The sequence below is a fragment of the Salmo salar genome, chromosome 23 (assembly GCF_965601325.2).
Source record: "Salmo salar chromosome 23, fSalSal1, whole genome shotgun sequence".
Classification (NCBI taxonomy): Eukaryota; Metazoa; Chordata; class Actinopteri; order Salmoniformes; family Salmonidae; genus Salmo; species Salmo salar.
In genome coordinates this window covers 22563518-22578453 of record NC_138313.1, presented here as the reverse complement: position 1 = coordinate 22578453, position 14936 = coordinate 22563518, and the positions used below count along the sequence as shown (strand labels likewise).

Below are 14936 nucleotides of genomic sequence, written 5' to 3'. Positions count from 1 at the left end.
TTTGACTGGGCTGAGCGGGAACTGTGCTTCCGCAGAGGTAGGGAGGCGAGCAGGCCAGAGGTGGATGAACGCAGTGCCTTTCTTTGGGTGTAGGGACTGAAAGAAGGGCACTGCGTTCATCCACCTCTGTTGGGGATTATACATATATTATATTAAAGAACATTGACACAGATATTACCATTCATTTATTTTGTATTCATTCTTGTATGCAATTGGTATACTTCCTTCTTACTCGTACAGCATATCATTTGTATAATTTGGTGTAAATGATTGCCGTTAGAAGTGGGTGCCGTTTATAATCCCCAACAGACAAACCCCCATACTTCTTTTCAATGTAAAAAGAGGATTTCAAACTTCCTTGTTTGCTACACTGCACGTTCTGTCTAGCCTTGCTTTCACAAAAGCATCATATTTTTATAATAAGCCATTTTCATTTATTTCATACGGCACAATTTCATCCCGGACTGTATTTTTATCCAGAAAACAGGATAGAGTGGTTGAGTGAATGTAGTTTGTACTCTATAGAGGAGGGTCATTGTGTCAGTAATGTCATAGAACGTTAGCGATCCAGCCTTGTGATCCAAGTAGAGCCCTATTTTCTTAGAGGGCCAAAAAGGTAGTTGTTTAGTCTGTTTAGTATTCTCCCAAACACAGCGACCAAACACATCCAAACTCCAGGTCTGTTCATGAAAGTTTAAAATCCAATCAAAATGATCATTCCTAGGACACGTCTTTCTGTTTATCCCCTTATATGCAACACCCATAATAACCTGTAGTCCACTCCATTCAACTTCCCAGTAACAGCGGCCTGACAGAGCCTCTCTACACAGTACTACAGCATTGTTTACAAATCTCTCTGGGTGGTCAGGATAAGGCAGCGCCACATCCTTCCATACAGCCTCTTTGTTGTCTTTGGAGAGAAGGAGGTTTTTATGTGCAGTGTTTAGGTCCAATGTGAGCTGACAGGCATCTGATGGTAAGAAATCAGATATGATGAACCCGTACAAAAAGTATTGATCTGTCTGTCTGTTGTTTGTCTTCCATACTTACATTTCCAAAACTCCTCCCTTGTTGTTGGTACTTTACTCTCCACAAACTTTTCTTTTACTTGGGGTAGAGCTAGAGGGATACAGAAATAATGAACTAAAGACAGTAAATTATGTTGCATTAGTCTCAAGATAAGCTGTGATTGTACCGATGTAATTTTAGTGCAAATGTGTGGTGAAAATCGACTCACGTGGACTGGGCTTTGATGGCTGCAGAATATGAACATCCTGTACTGTGGAAACGGATATATTGGCCTAGTGAATATAACAATATAATTGAGCCATTCTATACGGATTCAGGTATGTTTATTTGTTGTTTTTTAAATTAGGTTTACTCAATTAAATGAAGGAAAACTATTGATTGGTCAGTGGAGATGGTTTGAGTGTAACAAGGGATTTGACAAGTTTGGTCTGTTTGTTGCAAACCTTTTTTAGAGATTTTTATGAAGGTCCCTTTGCAGATGTCCTCCAATCGCTGTTTCAGTTCGGCCACAGATTTCTTCACGCCTTCAAAAGACACTTGTTGGCTGACATTGATGCTGCATGAGTCTCTGCATTCAGGGAGGGCTAGGATTGATTGACAGCTCTAAAGACACAGACAGGCAATCTTAATATACAAGTTGGATCCTGACAAATTCAAAGTGAAACAAAGTACCAGAGGAATTCTGTGTGAATTTGGCAAACAAAATCATATTTTACTGAAGAGTCATCGTATCCAGGAGTCTTGATAGTGCCATATTACCTGGAGGAAAATAATATAATCTTTTGTTTTTGACAACTGTCCAAGCTCAGCATCTCTCCTCCTCAACTCTGCAATCTCCTTTTGCAACTGGTCAACCTGCTCCTCAGCCTGGCCCACAGCAGCATTCTCCTGTGATCTGATCAGTCTTTTCACATCAGAGTGACACTTCTCAACAGAGCGGATCATTTCATCAAAGACCTTGTCACTGTCTTCCACGGCTACCTGTGCTGAGTACTGTAGGGAGGCACACACAAATAGAGAGCGGGAGAGAGAGCAGCAGTCTTCCTTTGAAATCATACCTCTCATACAGCTCTGAACTCAGATGATTGGTTGGAGAAGAGCTTCAGTTGTCAGAAGTTGAAGTTCTCTCATCAATACTCACTGTGAGAGACTCCATGGCCTGCTTCAACCGCAATAGCTCCTTCTCTTTCCTCTTGATTACTTGCTTGGATTTCTTGTGTGCCTCCTTCAGTTCTTTCTGTAGATCCAAAACTCTTATGAGTGAAAATGATATGGCATTTCATTGGAATGGTGCTTTAAACCTTGGGAGGTTAGGGCGGTGTTTTGTTTACTCTCTAGCTACTGTTTAATTGCTGTGTGGACTTCAGACTAAGTCCTATCTTTTTTATCACTGTGGATACTGACGCATAGGCTACAGTTTCATTTAAAAACAATTCATACAAAACATGTATAGAAGCAGTCTCAGAGAGCTTACCTGTTTTTCTGTGCTTTCAGCTACAGCTGAAACGGTTTCATGGCCTTTGTGTACACCCATCAAACACTCATAACAGATACAAAGTTGATCAGTACGGCAGTAAACCTCCAGCAGTTTGTCATGCTGGGAGCATATCTTCTCCTGAAGCTGTATGGAGGCTTCCTCAAGCCTGTGTCGTTTTCCTGGGTTTAGCTTGTCATGAAGCTTGAGGTGTGTTTCACAGTACGAGGCCAGGCACAGAAGACAAGACTTGATGGCTTTCTGCTTTCTCCCAGTACAGACATCACACACAATATCCCCTGTTTCAGCATAACTAGTAACAGAAGGGTCAGCTTGGAGTTCTTCAGTCTTCTTCAGTCTTTCCACTACCTCTGCAAACATGGTATTTTTGTTCAGAGCAGGCCTTGTGGTGAATATCTGTCTACACTGAGGACAGCTGTAGACACCTGTCTGGTCATTTACACTCCAGTAGTCCTTTATACAGCCCATGCAGTAACTGTGTCCACAAGGAATGGTCACAGGCTCCTTCAGTAGATCCAGACAAATTGAACAAGTGAATTGTTCTTCACCAAATAATGAACAAGACTCAGCCATTTTAGAGATTGTGGCGGAGACTAATGTTTATCTTGTGTGTCAGGGCTGGTTCCGGTATAGCGCAACGATCTGAATTCCTATTCGTTCTCAAAAATGACATTTCCTGTTTTGTCTGCACAGCTGCTGAGGGGGTGTGGTACACACTCTAGTACAGTAGGTGGCAGCCAGTGGTGTAAAGCACTTAAGTAAAAATACTTTAAAGTACTACTAAGTCGTTTTTTGGTGTATCTGTACCCAACTATTTATATTTTTGACAACTTTTACTCCACTACATTCCTAAAGAAAATATGTACTTTTACTACTATACATTTTCCCTGACACCTAAAAGAACTAGTTGCATTTTGAATGCTCAGGCAGGACAGCAATATGGTCCAATTCATGCACCTATTAATATAACACGTTGTCATCGCTATTGCCTCTGATCTGGCGGACTCACTAAAGTCTGAGTGTTGGAGCGTGCCCCTGTCTGTCCAGAAAAAAAAGAAAATCATGCCATCTGGTTTGCTTAATAGGAATTTGATGTATAAAATGTCATTTCTACTTTTACTCAAGTATTACAATCAAGTACTTTTGTTTGCGGACCGCCATAATACTATAAAAGAAGAAGCGATTTTTATCAAGTTCTCCATCTGGGGCTTGAATGTGTACTAGTCGGCTATGCTCAACGACAAGTTATAGCTTTTCTCTTAGCTCTAGAAGTCAACAAAAGAAATATACTGCTCTCTGACGGCTCACAGCTACCAAGAATGCTGTTCTGAATTGGTTTGTTTAATAATAGGGTCAACTTCAACAATGAAAGGTCCACAGAAACTGGAGCTGCAACAACATCGATGATGTTCATTTTAAATCCAAAATAGTAATCCCTAACTACTAGGTACAATTTTGTGTGATTTTTTTTTTAAGTGTATGTTTCTATTTCTTTTGTTTCTTATTTGAAGTTTAGCAAAGTACACAGTGATACTGTGTTTTCTCATATTTAGTTTAAAAGTTTAAAGCTAGAATCCTTAGTTGGTAGATCCATTTTTTAAAAACTTTTAACTGAATTATATATACCCATTGATTCTTGAAGAATAGAACTTAAAAATGCTTCATGAACTGAGTTCAACTGTTGAACCCAAAATGCAAGCTTGTTTTACTCAAATGTTTGTAAACAATATACAGTGGCAAGAAAAAGTAAACAATATACAGTGGCAAGAAAAAGTATGTGAACCCTTTGGAATTACCTGGATTTCTGCATAAATTGGTAATCAAATTTTATCTGATCTTCATATAAGTCACAACAATAGACAAACATAGTGTGCTTAAACTAATAACACACACATTATTGTATTTTTCTTGTCTATATTGAATACATCATTTAAACATTCACAGTGTAGGTTGGAAAAAGTATGTGAACCCCTAGGCTCACAAGATTCAGACTTCTCCAAAAGCTAATTGGAGTCAGGAGTCAGCTAACCTGGAGTCCAATCAATGAGACAAGATTGGAGATGTTGGTTAGAGCTGCCTTGCCTCATAAAAAACAATCACAATATTTGAGTTTGCTATTCACAAGAAGCATTGCCTGATGTGAACCATGCCTCAAACAAAAGAGATCTCAGAAGACCCAAGATTAAGAATTGTTGACTTATATAAAGCTGTAAAGGGTTACAAAAGTATCTCTGAAAGCCTCGATGTTCATCAGTCCACGGTAGGACAAATTGTCTATGAATGGAGAAAGTTCAGTACTGTTGCTACTCTCCCTAGGAGTGGCCATCCTGCAAAGATGACTGCAAGAGCACAGCGCAGAATGCTCAGTGAGGTTAAGAAGAATCCTGGAGTATCAGCTAAAGACTTACAGAAATCTCTAGAACATGCTAACATCTCTGTTGACAAGTCTACGAAATGTAAAACACTAAACAAGAATGGTGTCCATGGGAGGACACCACAGAAGAAGCCACTGCTGTCCAAAAAAAAACATTGCTGCACGTCTGAAGTTTGCAAAAGTGCACCAGGATGTTCCACAGCGCTACTGGCAAAATATTCTGTGGACAGATGAAACTATAGTTGAGTTGTTTGGAAGGAACACTCAACACTATGTATGGAGAGAAAAAAGCACGCCAACATCAAAACCTCATCCAAACTGTAAAGTATGGTGGCGGGAGCATCATGATTTGGGGCTGCTTTGCTACTTGCTATCATCGACGGAAAAATGAATTCCCAAGTTTATCAAGACATTTTGCAGGAGAATGTTAGGCTATCTGTCCACGAATTGAAGCTCAACAGAAGTTGGGTAATGCAACAGACAGATTAGGCCTACCGATGCAGAAAAATGTAAGCTTTAATTGCTGGCTACTCTTCTTCCATGGCTTAACCCAATGAGAAAAGGTCACAAGTGTTTACCTAAAAGCTTCTGGGTTTAAACATCTTCTATTGTACAGAAAGTGAATAGCTTAATCAATTGATAGTGGCAGAATTAGATTCCAAGCAAAGTCAGCCTCTGAATGTCAATGAAACGAAACAATGATATCCCCATATGCATGGGAGTCGTGTCTTTCCCAGGTATTTTACAGCTTGTTTCTAGCGTAAAGGACCAAGCGCTGTTATAGATCACTTTATATAATCAGATCAGTTTAATTTTCTTCAAAATCTTAAGCTAACAATGGGTAGGCCTTTTTGACATTTTCCTTAATAAAAGGTAGGCCTATGGGATACCCCCTCAATTCGAGTTTTGGTTTTAACTAACAGCCCTTCACTGATACAGAGGTAGGCTATTTAAAGAGTGCATGATGGGTGGAGGATTTAACAGACAAATCTATGGATATACAGTGCCTTTGGAAAGAATTCAGACCCCTTAACTTTTTTCACATTTTGTTACTTTACAGCCTTATTCTTTCTTCCGTCGCGACGTCCCTCCAAGGCCTGTCTGTTACCTTGCTAGCCCCGGCCCGCAAGCTGCCTGAAGCCACTCACTGGACTCCTATGATCACTCGGCTACTCATGCCTCTCGCTAACGTCAATATGCCCTGTCCATTGCTGTTTTGGTTAGTATTTATTGCCTTATTTCACTGTAGAGCCTCTAGCCCTGCTCAATACGCCTTATTTAACACTTTAGTTCCACCTACCACACATGCGGTGACATCACCTGGTTTAAATTATATTTCTAGGGAAAATATCTCTTTCATCGTCACTCTATGCACAGGTTTACCCTCACTGTATCCACATCCTACCATACCTTTGTCTGTACATTATGCCTTGAATCTATTCTACCGTGCCCAGAAATCTGCTCCTTTTACTCTCTGTTCTGGACGTACTAGACGACCAGTTATTTTAGCCTACCCTTATCCTACTCCTCCTCTGTTCCTCTGGTGATGTGGAGGTTAATCCAGGCCCTGCAGTGCCTAGCTCCACTCCCATTCCCCAGGTGCTATCATTTCTTGACTTCTGTAACCGTAAAAGCCTTGGTTTCATGCATGTTAACATTAGAAGCCTCCTCCCTAAGTTTGTTTTATTCACTGCCCTAGCACACTCTGCCAACCCGGATGTCCTAGCCGTGTCTGAATCCTGGCTCAGGAAGACCACCAAAAACCCTGAAATTTCCATCCCTAACTATAACATTTTCCGACAAGATAGAACTGCCAAAGGGGGCTGTGTTAGCCTGCAGAGTTCTGGCTTACTATCCAGGTCTGTACCCAAACAATTCGAGCTTCTACTTTTAAAAATCCACCTTTCCAGAAACAAGTCTCTCACTGTTGCCGCTTGCTATAGACCTCCTTCAGCCCCCAGCTGTGTCCTGGACACCATATGTGAATTGATTGCCCCCCATCTATCTTCAGAGCTCGTGCTGCTAGGTGACCTAAACTGGGACATGCTTAACACCCCGGCCATCCTACAATCTAAGCTTGATGCCCTCAATCTCTCACAAATTATCAATGAACCCACCAGGTACAACCCCAAATCTATAAACACGGACACCCTCATAGATATCATTCAAACAACCACCCCTCATCACTGTCAAACGCTCCCTGAAACATTTCAGCGAGCAAACCTTTCTAATCGACCTGGCCCTGGTATCCTGGAAGGATATTGACCTCATCCCGTCAGTAGAGGATGCCTGGTTATTTTTTTTAAATGCCTTCCTCACCATCTTAAATAAGCATGCCCCTTTCAAAAAAAATTGAACCAGGAACAGATATAGCCCTTGGTTCTCTCCAGACCTGACTACCCTTGACCAGCACAAAAACATCCTGTGGCGTTCTGCATTAGCATCGAATAGCCCCCGTGATATGCAACATTTCAGGGAAGTTAGGAACAAATATACACAGGCAGTTAGGAATGCTAAGGCTAGCTTTTTCAAGCAGAAATGTGCATCCTGTAGCACAAACTCAAAAAAGGTTCTGGGACACTGTAAAGTCCATGGAGAATAAGAGCACGTCCTCCCAGCTGCCCACTGCACTGAGGCTAGGAAACACTGTCACCACCGATAAATACACTATAATTGAGAATTTCAATAAGCATTTTTCTATGGCTGGCCATGCTTTCCACCTGGCTACCCCTGCCACGGTCAACAGCCCTGCACTCCCCACAGCAACTCGCCCAAGCCTCCCCCATTTCTCCTTCATCCAAATCCAGATAGCTGAGGTTCTTAAAGAACTGCAAAACCTGGACCCCTACAAATCAGCCGGGCTTGACAATCCCTCTCTTTTTAAAATTATCTGCTGAAATTGTTGCAACCCCTATTACTAGCCTGTTCAACCTCCCTTTCGTATCGTCTGAGATTCCCAAAGATTGGAAAGCTGCCGCTGTCATCCCCCTCTTCAAAGGGGGAGACACTCTAGACCCAAATTGCTACAGACCTATATCTATCCTACCCTGCCTTTCTAAGGTCTTCGAAAGCCAAGTCAACAAACAGATTACCGACCATTTCGAATCCCACCGTACCTTCTCCACTATGCAATCTGGTTTCAGAGCTGGTCATGGGTGCACCTCAGCCACGCTCAAGGTCCTAAACGATATCATAACCGCCATCGATAAGAGACATTACTGTGCAGCCGTATTCATCGACCTGGCCAAGGCTTTTGACTCTGTCAATCACCACATTCTTATTGGCAGACTCAACGGCCTTGGTTTCTCAAATGATTGCCTCGCCTGGTTCACCAACTACTTCTCAGAGGGTTCAGTGTGTCAAATCGGAGGGCCTGTTGTCCGGAACTCTATGGGGGTGCCACGGGTTTCAATTCTCGGGCCGACTCTCTTCTCTGTATACATCAATGATGTCGCTCTCACTGCTGGTGATTCTCTGATTTACCTCTACGCAGACGACACCATTCTGTGTACTTCTGGCCCTTCTTTGGACACTGTGTTAACTTCATTAGGGTAGGGGGCACTGTTTTCACCTCCGGATGAAAAGTGTGCCCAAAGTTAACTGCCTGTTACTCAGGCCAAGAAGCTAGGATATGCATATAATTGATAGATTTGGATAGAAAACACTGAAGTTTCTGAAACGGTTAAAATAATGTCTGTGAGTATAACAGAACTGATATGGCAGGCAAAAACCTGAGAGAAATCCATCCAGGAAGTGGGATTTTTTATGTTTGTAGTTTTCCATAGACTGCCTATACAGATTCCATTGACTTAGGACTCAAATTGCACTTCCTATGGCTTCCACTAGATGTCAACAGTCTTTAGAAATTGTTTCAGGCTTGTATTCTGAAAAATGAGGGAGTAAGACCACTGAATGAGTGGACACCGCAGTGTCCCAGAGGTTTTTCATGTGCGTGACCTTTCTTCTTTTCCTTTTATATTGACGAAGCTTTTGTCTGGTTGAAATATTATTGATTATTATGACTAAAAACAACCTGAGGATTGATTATAAACATAGTTTGACATGTTTCTACGAACTTTACTGATAAGGATTTTTCGTCTGCCTATTGTGACTGCCTTTGAGCCTGTGGATTACTGAACAAAACGCTTGAACAAAACGGAGGTTTTTGGATATAAAGAGGTACTTTATCAAACAAAACGAACATTTATTGAGTAAATGGGAGTCTTTTGAGTGCAAACATATGAAGATCATGAAAAGGGAAGTGATTCATTTTATTGCTATTTCTGACTTGTGTAACTCCTCTACTTGGCTGGTAACTGTTTGTAATATTTGTCTGCTGGGCGCTGTTCTCAGATAATTGCATGGTATGCTTTCGCCGTAAAGCCTTTCTGAAATCTGACACCATGGTTGGGTTAACAAGAAGTTAATCTTTAAACCAATGTATAACATTTGTATGTTTTATGAATTTTTATAATGAGTATTTCTGTTCTTGAATTTGGCGCTCTGCAATTTCACTGGATGTTGGCCAGGTGGGACGCTACCGTCCCACAACCTCTAGAGGTTTTAACTAACCTCCAGACGAGCTTCAATGCCATACAACTCTCTTAAATGCAAGTAAAACTAAATGCATGGTCTTCAACCGATCACTGCCTGTACCTACCCGCCCGTCCAGCATCACTACTCTGGATGGTTCTGACTTAGAATATGTGGACAACTACAAATACCTAGGTGTCTGGCTAGACTGTAAACTTTCCTTCCAGACTCACACTAAGCATCTCCAATCCAAAATTAAATTGAGAATCGGCTTCCTATTTCGCAACAAAGCATCCTTCACTCATGCTGCCAAACATACCCTCGTAAAACTGACTATCCTACCGATCCTCGACTTCGGCGACGTCATCTATAAAATTGCCTCCAACACTCTACTCAATAAATTGGATGCAGTCTATCACAGTGCCATCCGTTTTGTCACCAAAGCCCCATATACTACCCACCACTGCGACCTGTACGCTCTCGTTGGCTGGCCCTCGCTTCATACTCGTCGCCAAACCCACTGGCTCCAGGTCATCTACAAGACCCTGCTAGGTAAAGCCCCGCCTTAGCTCGCTGGTCACCATAGCAGGACCCACCTGTAGCACGCGCTCCAGCAGGTATATCTCTCTGGTCACCCCCAAATCCAATTCCTCCTTCGGCCGACTCTCCTTCCAGTTCTCTGCTGCCAATGACTGGAACGACCTACAAAAATCTCTGAAACTGGAAACACTTATCTCCCTCACTAGCTTTAAGCACCAGCTGTCAGAGCAGCTCACAGATTACTGCACCTGTACATAGCCCATCTATAATTTAGCCCAAACAACTACCTCTTCCCCTACTGTATTTATGTATTTCGCTCCTTTGCACCCCATTATTTCTATTTCTACTTTGCACTTTCTTCCACTGCAAATCTACCATTCCAGTGTTTTACTTGCTATATTGGATTTACTTCGCCACCATGGCCTTTTTTGCCTTTACCTCCCTTATCTCACCTCATTTGCTCACTTTGTATATAGACTTATTTTTCTACTATATTATTGACTGTAGGTTTGTTTTACTCCATGTGTAACTCTGTGTTGTATGTGTCAAACTGCTTTGCTTTATCTTGGCCAGGTCGTAATTGTAAAGGAGAACTTGTTCTCAACTTTCCTACCTGGTTAAATAAAGGTGAAATAAAATAAATAAATAAAAAATATTCAAGACAAAACAATTATTGCTTTGCCAAATGTTTTTGCAGTATTACTTTAGTGCCTTGTTGCATTGTTTTGGAATATTTGTTATCCTGTACAGGCTTACTTCTTTTCTCTGTCAATTAGGTTAGTATTGTAGAGTAACTACAATGTTGTTGATCCATCCTCAGTTCTCTCCATTTTCATCCATTAAACTCTGTAACTGTTTTAAATTGACCATTGGCCTCATGGTTAAGTCGCTGAGAAGTTTCCTCTCCGTCAACTGAGTTTTTAAATCATCTGATTTTGATTATTTTATATATTTTACATGTCATAAGGTCACACAGAGGGCCAGAGAATTAGCCACCTGTGATAATCTGAAGTACCCAAAAATGCGACTAGATGTCAGCTTATGAAATAACTTGAAAGCTACCAAAATTCTAGTAGTTTACTGGTGAACTTCTGAAGTTTCCAGTAATATACCCTCCCTTTGCAAGCCTAGGCACGCATAAGTCTTAGCCTAAGCTAAATTACAATTGTTTGTTTTTATCTTTGAAGTCATCTGTTTCAGAGACATGGACAACTATGAAAAGGTGAGGAAGATAGGGTAAGGTTCCTTCGGGAAAGCAATCCTCATCAAATCCAGGGACGATGGAAAACAGTATGTCATCAAGCAGATCGGCATCTCCCGGGTAAGAGAGAACACACATGACATGTCACATTTTACATGTTATGGAAGTCTTATTCCACCCATAATATGATATATTTCTGTCGCTATCTCTTTGCCTTTTCCCTCCCCCTCTCTCACTTTCTATGGCAGATGTCCAGTAAAGAGAGACAGGAGTCCCGGAAAGAGGTGGCTTTTCTGGCCAACATGAGCCACCCCAACGTCGTCCAGTACAAAGAGTCCTTTGAAGGTGAACAACAACCTGCGCACTACACAGTCCAGGGGCCCCAGTTCAGAGGTCAACATTCAGCCGTGATGGCCAGAATACCTCTGGGCCTATATCCATTTCCTTGAGACTTGTGAAATAAATCATGTAATTTAGCATACACTTAAACCTAAGCGATTTAGTCCTGCACGCATACATTTTACATATTGGTGGTCCTGGGAATTGAATCCACTACCCTGGAATTACAAGCACCATGCTCTACCAACTGAGCTACAGGACCCGTCACCTGTGGTGTGATTGCTAATGAACCAACGTGATGAATCTCAGTGGGTGTGTGAGACTTGGCAGAAGCCTCCAGAGGGGAAGTAGAGAATCCATCTGGCTCATTAATTACATTAGACGGAGGATGGATGACCTCACACTGTCCTCTCCCTCCTGATTCAATCCTGCAGAGTCTGTTTAACACCTGTCTGGCCAAGGAGATCGAATAACGGTGCTTGTGTGTCCTGTAGCACAGTGTAATACATAGACAGGGGTTAAACTAATCTTTGTGTGTGTCTTTGTGTTTTCTAGAGTGTGGATGTCTGTACATCGTAATGGATTACTGTGAGGGAGGAGACCTATTCAAGACGATCAACTCTCAGAAAGGAGTGCAGTTCTCTGGGGAGCAGGTACAAAAAAAACAATGGAGGCACCAAGCAGATGAAACTCACCTGAAAGCCATGGTTCAGATGAATGAAGCACAAAAAAGACTTACGTTTCCGTAGCAACAGACTGATTTTTGTCATGGAGGGAGCGCAGGAGTAATAGGTGAGCAAGACAACATACTAAAGAAGCTAGCCTGCGTTTTAGTGAAAAAGGGGGCAACTTCTTTGCAACGGTAATCTCCATTTCAGTAACTCCACAATCTTCTTTCTCAGTACTGTGGAGCTGGCCAGGACATGTATCGGGACGCCGTACTACCTGTCACCTGAGATTTGTGAAAACTAACCGTACAACAACAAAAGGTAACCATGTCTGCCTGGCTGAGGGGACATTGCCTCACATTGGGCCGTGAACTTACTTTGAGGATTTGGTCTTTGTGTGAATGTCAGTTTGTAAACACTCATTTTAAAATTTGTAGAGTTGAATCACCTTAATTGTACAAATTCTGAGTAAATTTGTCACACACACACAGAATAATGCAAAGTCTTTGAGGTACATTGAGGCAGCGGCCGCTGCCACCACGATGATGAAATGGTGTCATGTATAGCCTTTATTGAGTCGACTTACTGGCTGGTGTACGTCCAGAGAAGGAAGCCTGTGTTGATTCGAACCTATTTAAATATACTTCATGTACTGTAGTCTAATCAACGGTCATGCTTGTCTCCCAGACCATGATGCGGTGAAGAGCGAGCTATGGAGGCTAGAGCAAGCTCATGTTAGCAGGTCCGTGGTTGGTCACGAACTATTCTAGAACACACTGTTCTGTCTCTAACTGGCAGTAAAGCTTTGCTGGATTTTTTTGGTAATAGTTCTTAGTCATGATGTACAATGTTATTTCAATACTAAGTCAATTAAAGCTTTTCCTCTACAACTGTTTCCAGGCATTGGGGTCATGCGGGAGCTGAACGGGTCAATCAGGTTCAGGAGTTCCTGCAGCGTAAAAGGGACGCCATGCTGAACAAGGTGCGCCCTGAGGGACAGTTGGAACCCCCCCCCCCTCCCCCAGCAGCAGTTTTACGGGCGCCCAACCAATTGTGCTATGATGTGTTTTTTTTCGCGTTATTTGTAACTTATTTTGTACATAATGTTTCTGAAACCGTATCTTACGACAAAAAAGAGCTTCTGGATATCAGGACAGCGATCACTCACCTCGGATTAGACGAGGATTTTTTCTTCAACAAGCAAGAGCTTCTGGATATCAGGACAGCGATCACTCACCTCGGATTAGACGAGGATTTTTTTCTTCAACAAGCAAGACGCACAAGACATTCTCCAAACACCCGACAGGGCCAACATCCCCGTTATTTGCAAGAGGAAGCGACGCAGGTACAGAGGACAAAGAGCCATACTACCTCAATCAGCCTGACTAACCATTTACATTTACATTTTAGTCATTTAGCAGACGCTCTTATCCAGAGCAACTTACAGTGGTGAATGCATACATTTCATTTTTTTTTGTACTGGCCCCCCGTGGAATCAAACCCACAACCCTGGCGTTGCAAACACCATGCTCTATCAACTGAGCCACAGGTAGAGTATATGTAGAGCATATGTAGCCTCGCTACTTTTATAGCCTCGCTACTGTATATAGCCTGTCTTTTTAATTGTTGTTTTTATTTCTTTACTTACTTATTGTTCACCTTACACCTTTTTTTGCACTATTGGTTAGAGCCTGTAAGTAAGCATTTCACTGTAAGATTTACACCTGTTGAATTCGGCGCACGTGACAAATTAACTTTGAATTGTTAATAACCATAGTTTCGATCTGGAATCAAGGTTGAATTGAATGCTTACCGGTGTTTTGGACTAAATGCAGCACATTTTATACATCTGAAATGTGATTGAATTGAACTGTGAACAGGGTGCCCGGCAAAACCTGGCAGCCCTCTATGGTCAGTCCAGCTACAGGAGAGTCAAGCCCAACAAAGAGGAGGAGGTAGGAGCCCAGCTTTCAGCTCTGGATGTCCAGCCAGCCTCACTCCATCCGATCCCTCACTCATAACGACATGCCTGGGTTTGGCTTCCCCGTCTTCTGTTGTGTCTGCATGGTGCTACCCTCAGACACATCCCCTCAACTCTGCAGTCAAAAAGTGACCCAGCAGCACCTCCCAGTGTCTCACTCCCTGTACTGCATGTTTCTGTGTGGACAGGTGTGTGTAACGTCATGTCAATGCACAAGTCTGTGTCAGAGCTGCCGTTCATTCATTTGGTGCACCAGTAATGGCTGTTTTTTTTTACTCTTTCCACACATTTTTGTGCACATTATATTTTGCCAGGGGTTTTTTGTTTTGTTTTTGACTGAAAGAACCTCATCTCAATTAACACCAGTGTGTCATTTTTAGGCGTTTACGTGTAACTGAAGTGAACGCACTGAAGTGAATGTATTGTCTTTTTTTTGTCGTGTCAAATGTGTTGATGGCTAATTCAGTCAATGTTCTCCTTGTGGAAATGGTTATGATGTTAGTGAATTATGTTGTGTTTTTAAATCATCAGTTGGTGTTTGTTGTATCAGGTGAAAACGTGTGTGTGTCTGTGTTACCTGCTAAGGTGATCTGCGCTGTAGTCTCACTGAGCACTGTGTAACTTCTTAGTTGTGTGTGTGTGTGTGTGTGTGTGTGTGTGTGGTGTGTGTGTGTGTGTGTGTGTGTGTGTGTGTGTGTGTGTGTGTGTGTGTAACATCTGTGTGTCTGTTCTCAGGAGTACCTGTCCCAGCGGAGGCAGATCAGGCTACAGAACTT

The 14936-nt window shown here is 42.1% G+C and overlaps 1 protein-coding gene and 1 pseudogene across 3 annotated transcripts; one reads left to right on the top strand and one right to left on the bottom strand.

Annotated features, from left to right (window-relative positions):
* Window positions 1-172: 172 nt before the first annotated feature.
* LOC106584220 (tripartite motif-containing protein 16) lies at window positions 173-3161 on the bottom strand. Of its 2 annotated transcripts, none has more exons than XM_014169260.3 (7): window positions 2504-3159; window positions 2171-2266; window positions 1789-2022; window positions 1473-1632; window positions 1238-1279; window positions 1051-1119; window positions 173-970 (listed from the first exon to the last, which is right to left on the bottom strand). In XM_014169260.3, exons 1-7 carry the CDS (start codon window positions 3095-3097, stop codon window positions 435-437), a joined length of 1731 nt encoding a protein of 576 aa, XP_014024735.3. In that variant the 5' UTR covers window positions 3098-3159; the 3' UTR covers window positions 173-434. The 2 variants fall into 2 exon arrangements, with proteins under 2 accessions (XP_014024735.3, XP_014024737.3); XM_014169262.3 differs by having other exon boundaries at window positions 680-970; window positions 1238-1301; window positions 2504-3161.
* On the top strand, window positions 3147-14340 carry LOC145862984 (serine/threonine-protein kinase Nek1-like; annotated as a pseudogene). Its single transcript, XR_014382293.1, has 5 exons — window positions 3147-11292; window positions 11421-11517; window positions 12067-12303; window positions 12414-12500; window positions 13080-14340. The product of XR_014382293.1 is annotated as a serine/threonine-protein kinase Nek1-like (transcript).
* Window positions 14341-14936: the final 596 nt, after the last annotated feature.

Excerpts from the sequence above, each read along its gene's own strand:
- LOC106584220 (XM_014169260.3), bottom strand. The coding sequence starts at position 3,097 with ATGGCTGAGTCTTGTTCATTATTTGGTGAAGAACAATTCACTTGTTCA. Across the intron at positions 2,023-2,170 it reads AGGCCATGGAGTCTCTCACA|TACTCAGCACAGGTAGCCGT; the intron begins GTGAGTATTGAT and ends GCCTCCCTACAG. Across the intron at positions 1,280-1,472 it reads CATAAAAATCTCTAAAAAAG|TACAGGATGTTCATATTCTG; the intron begins GTTTGCAACAAA and ends CCGTTTCCACAG.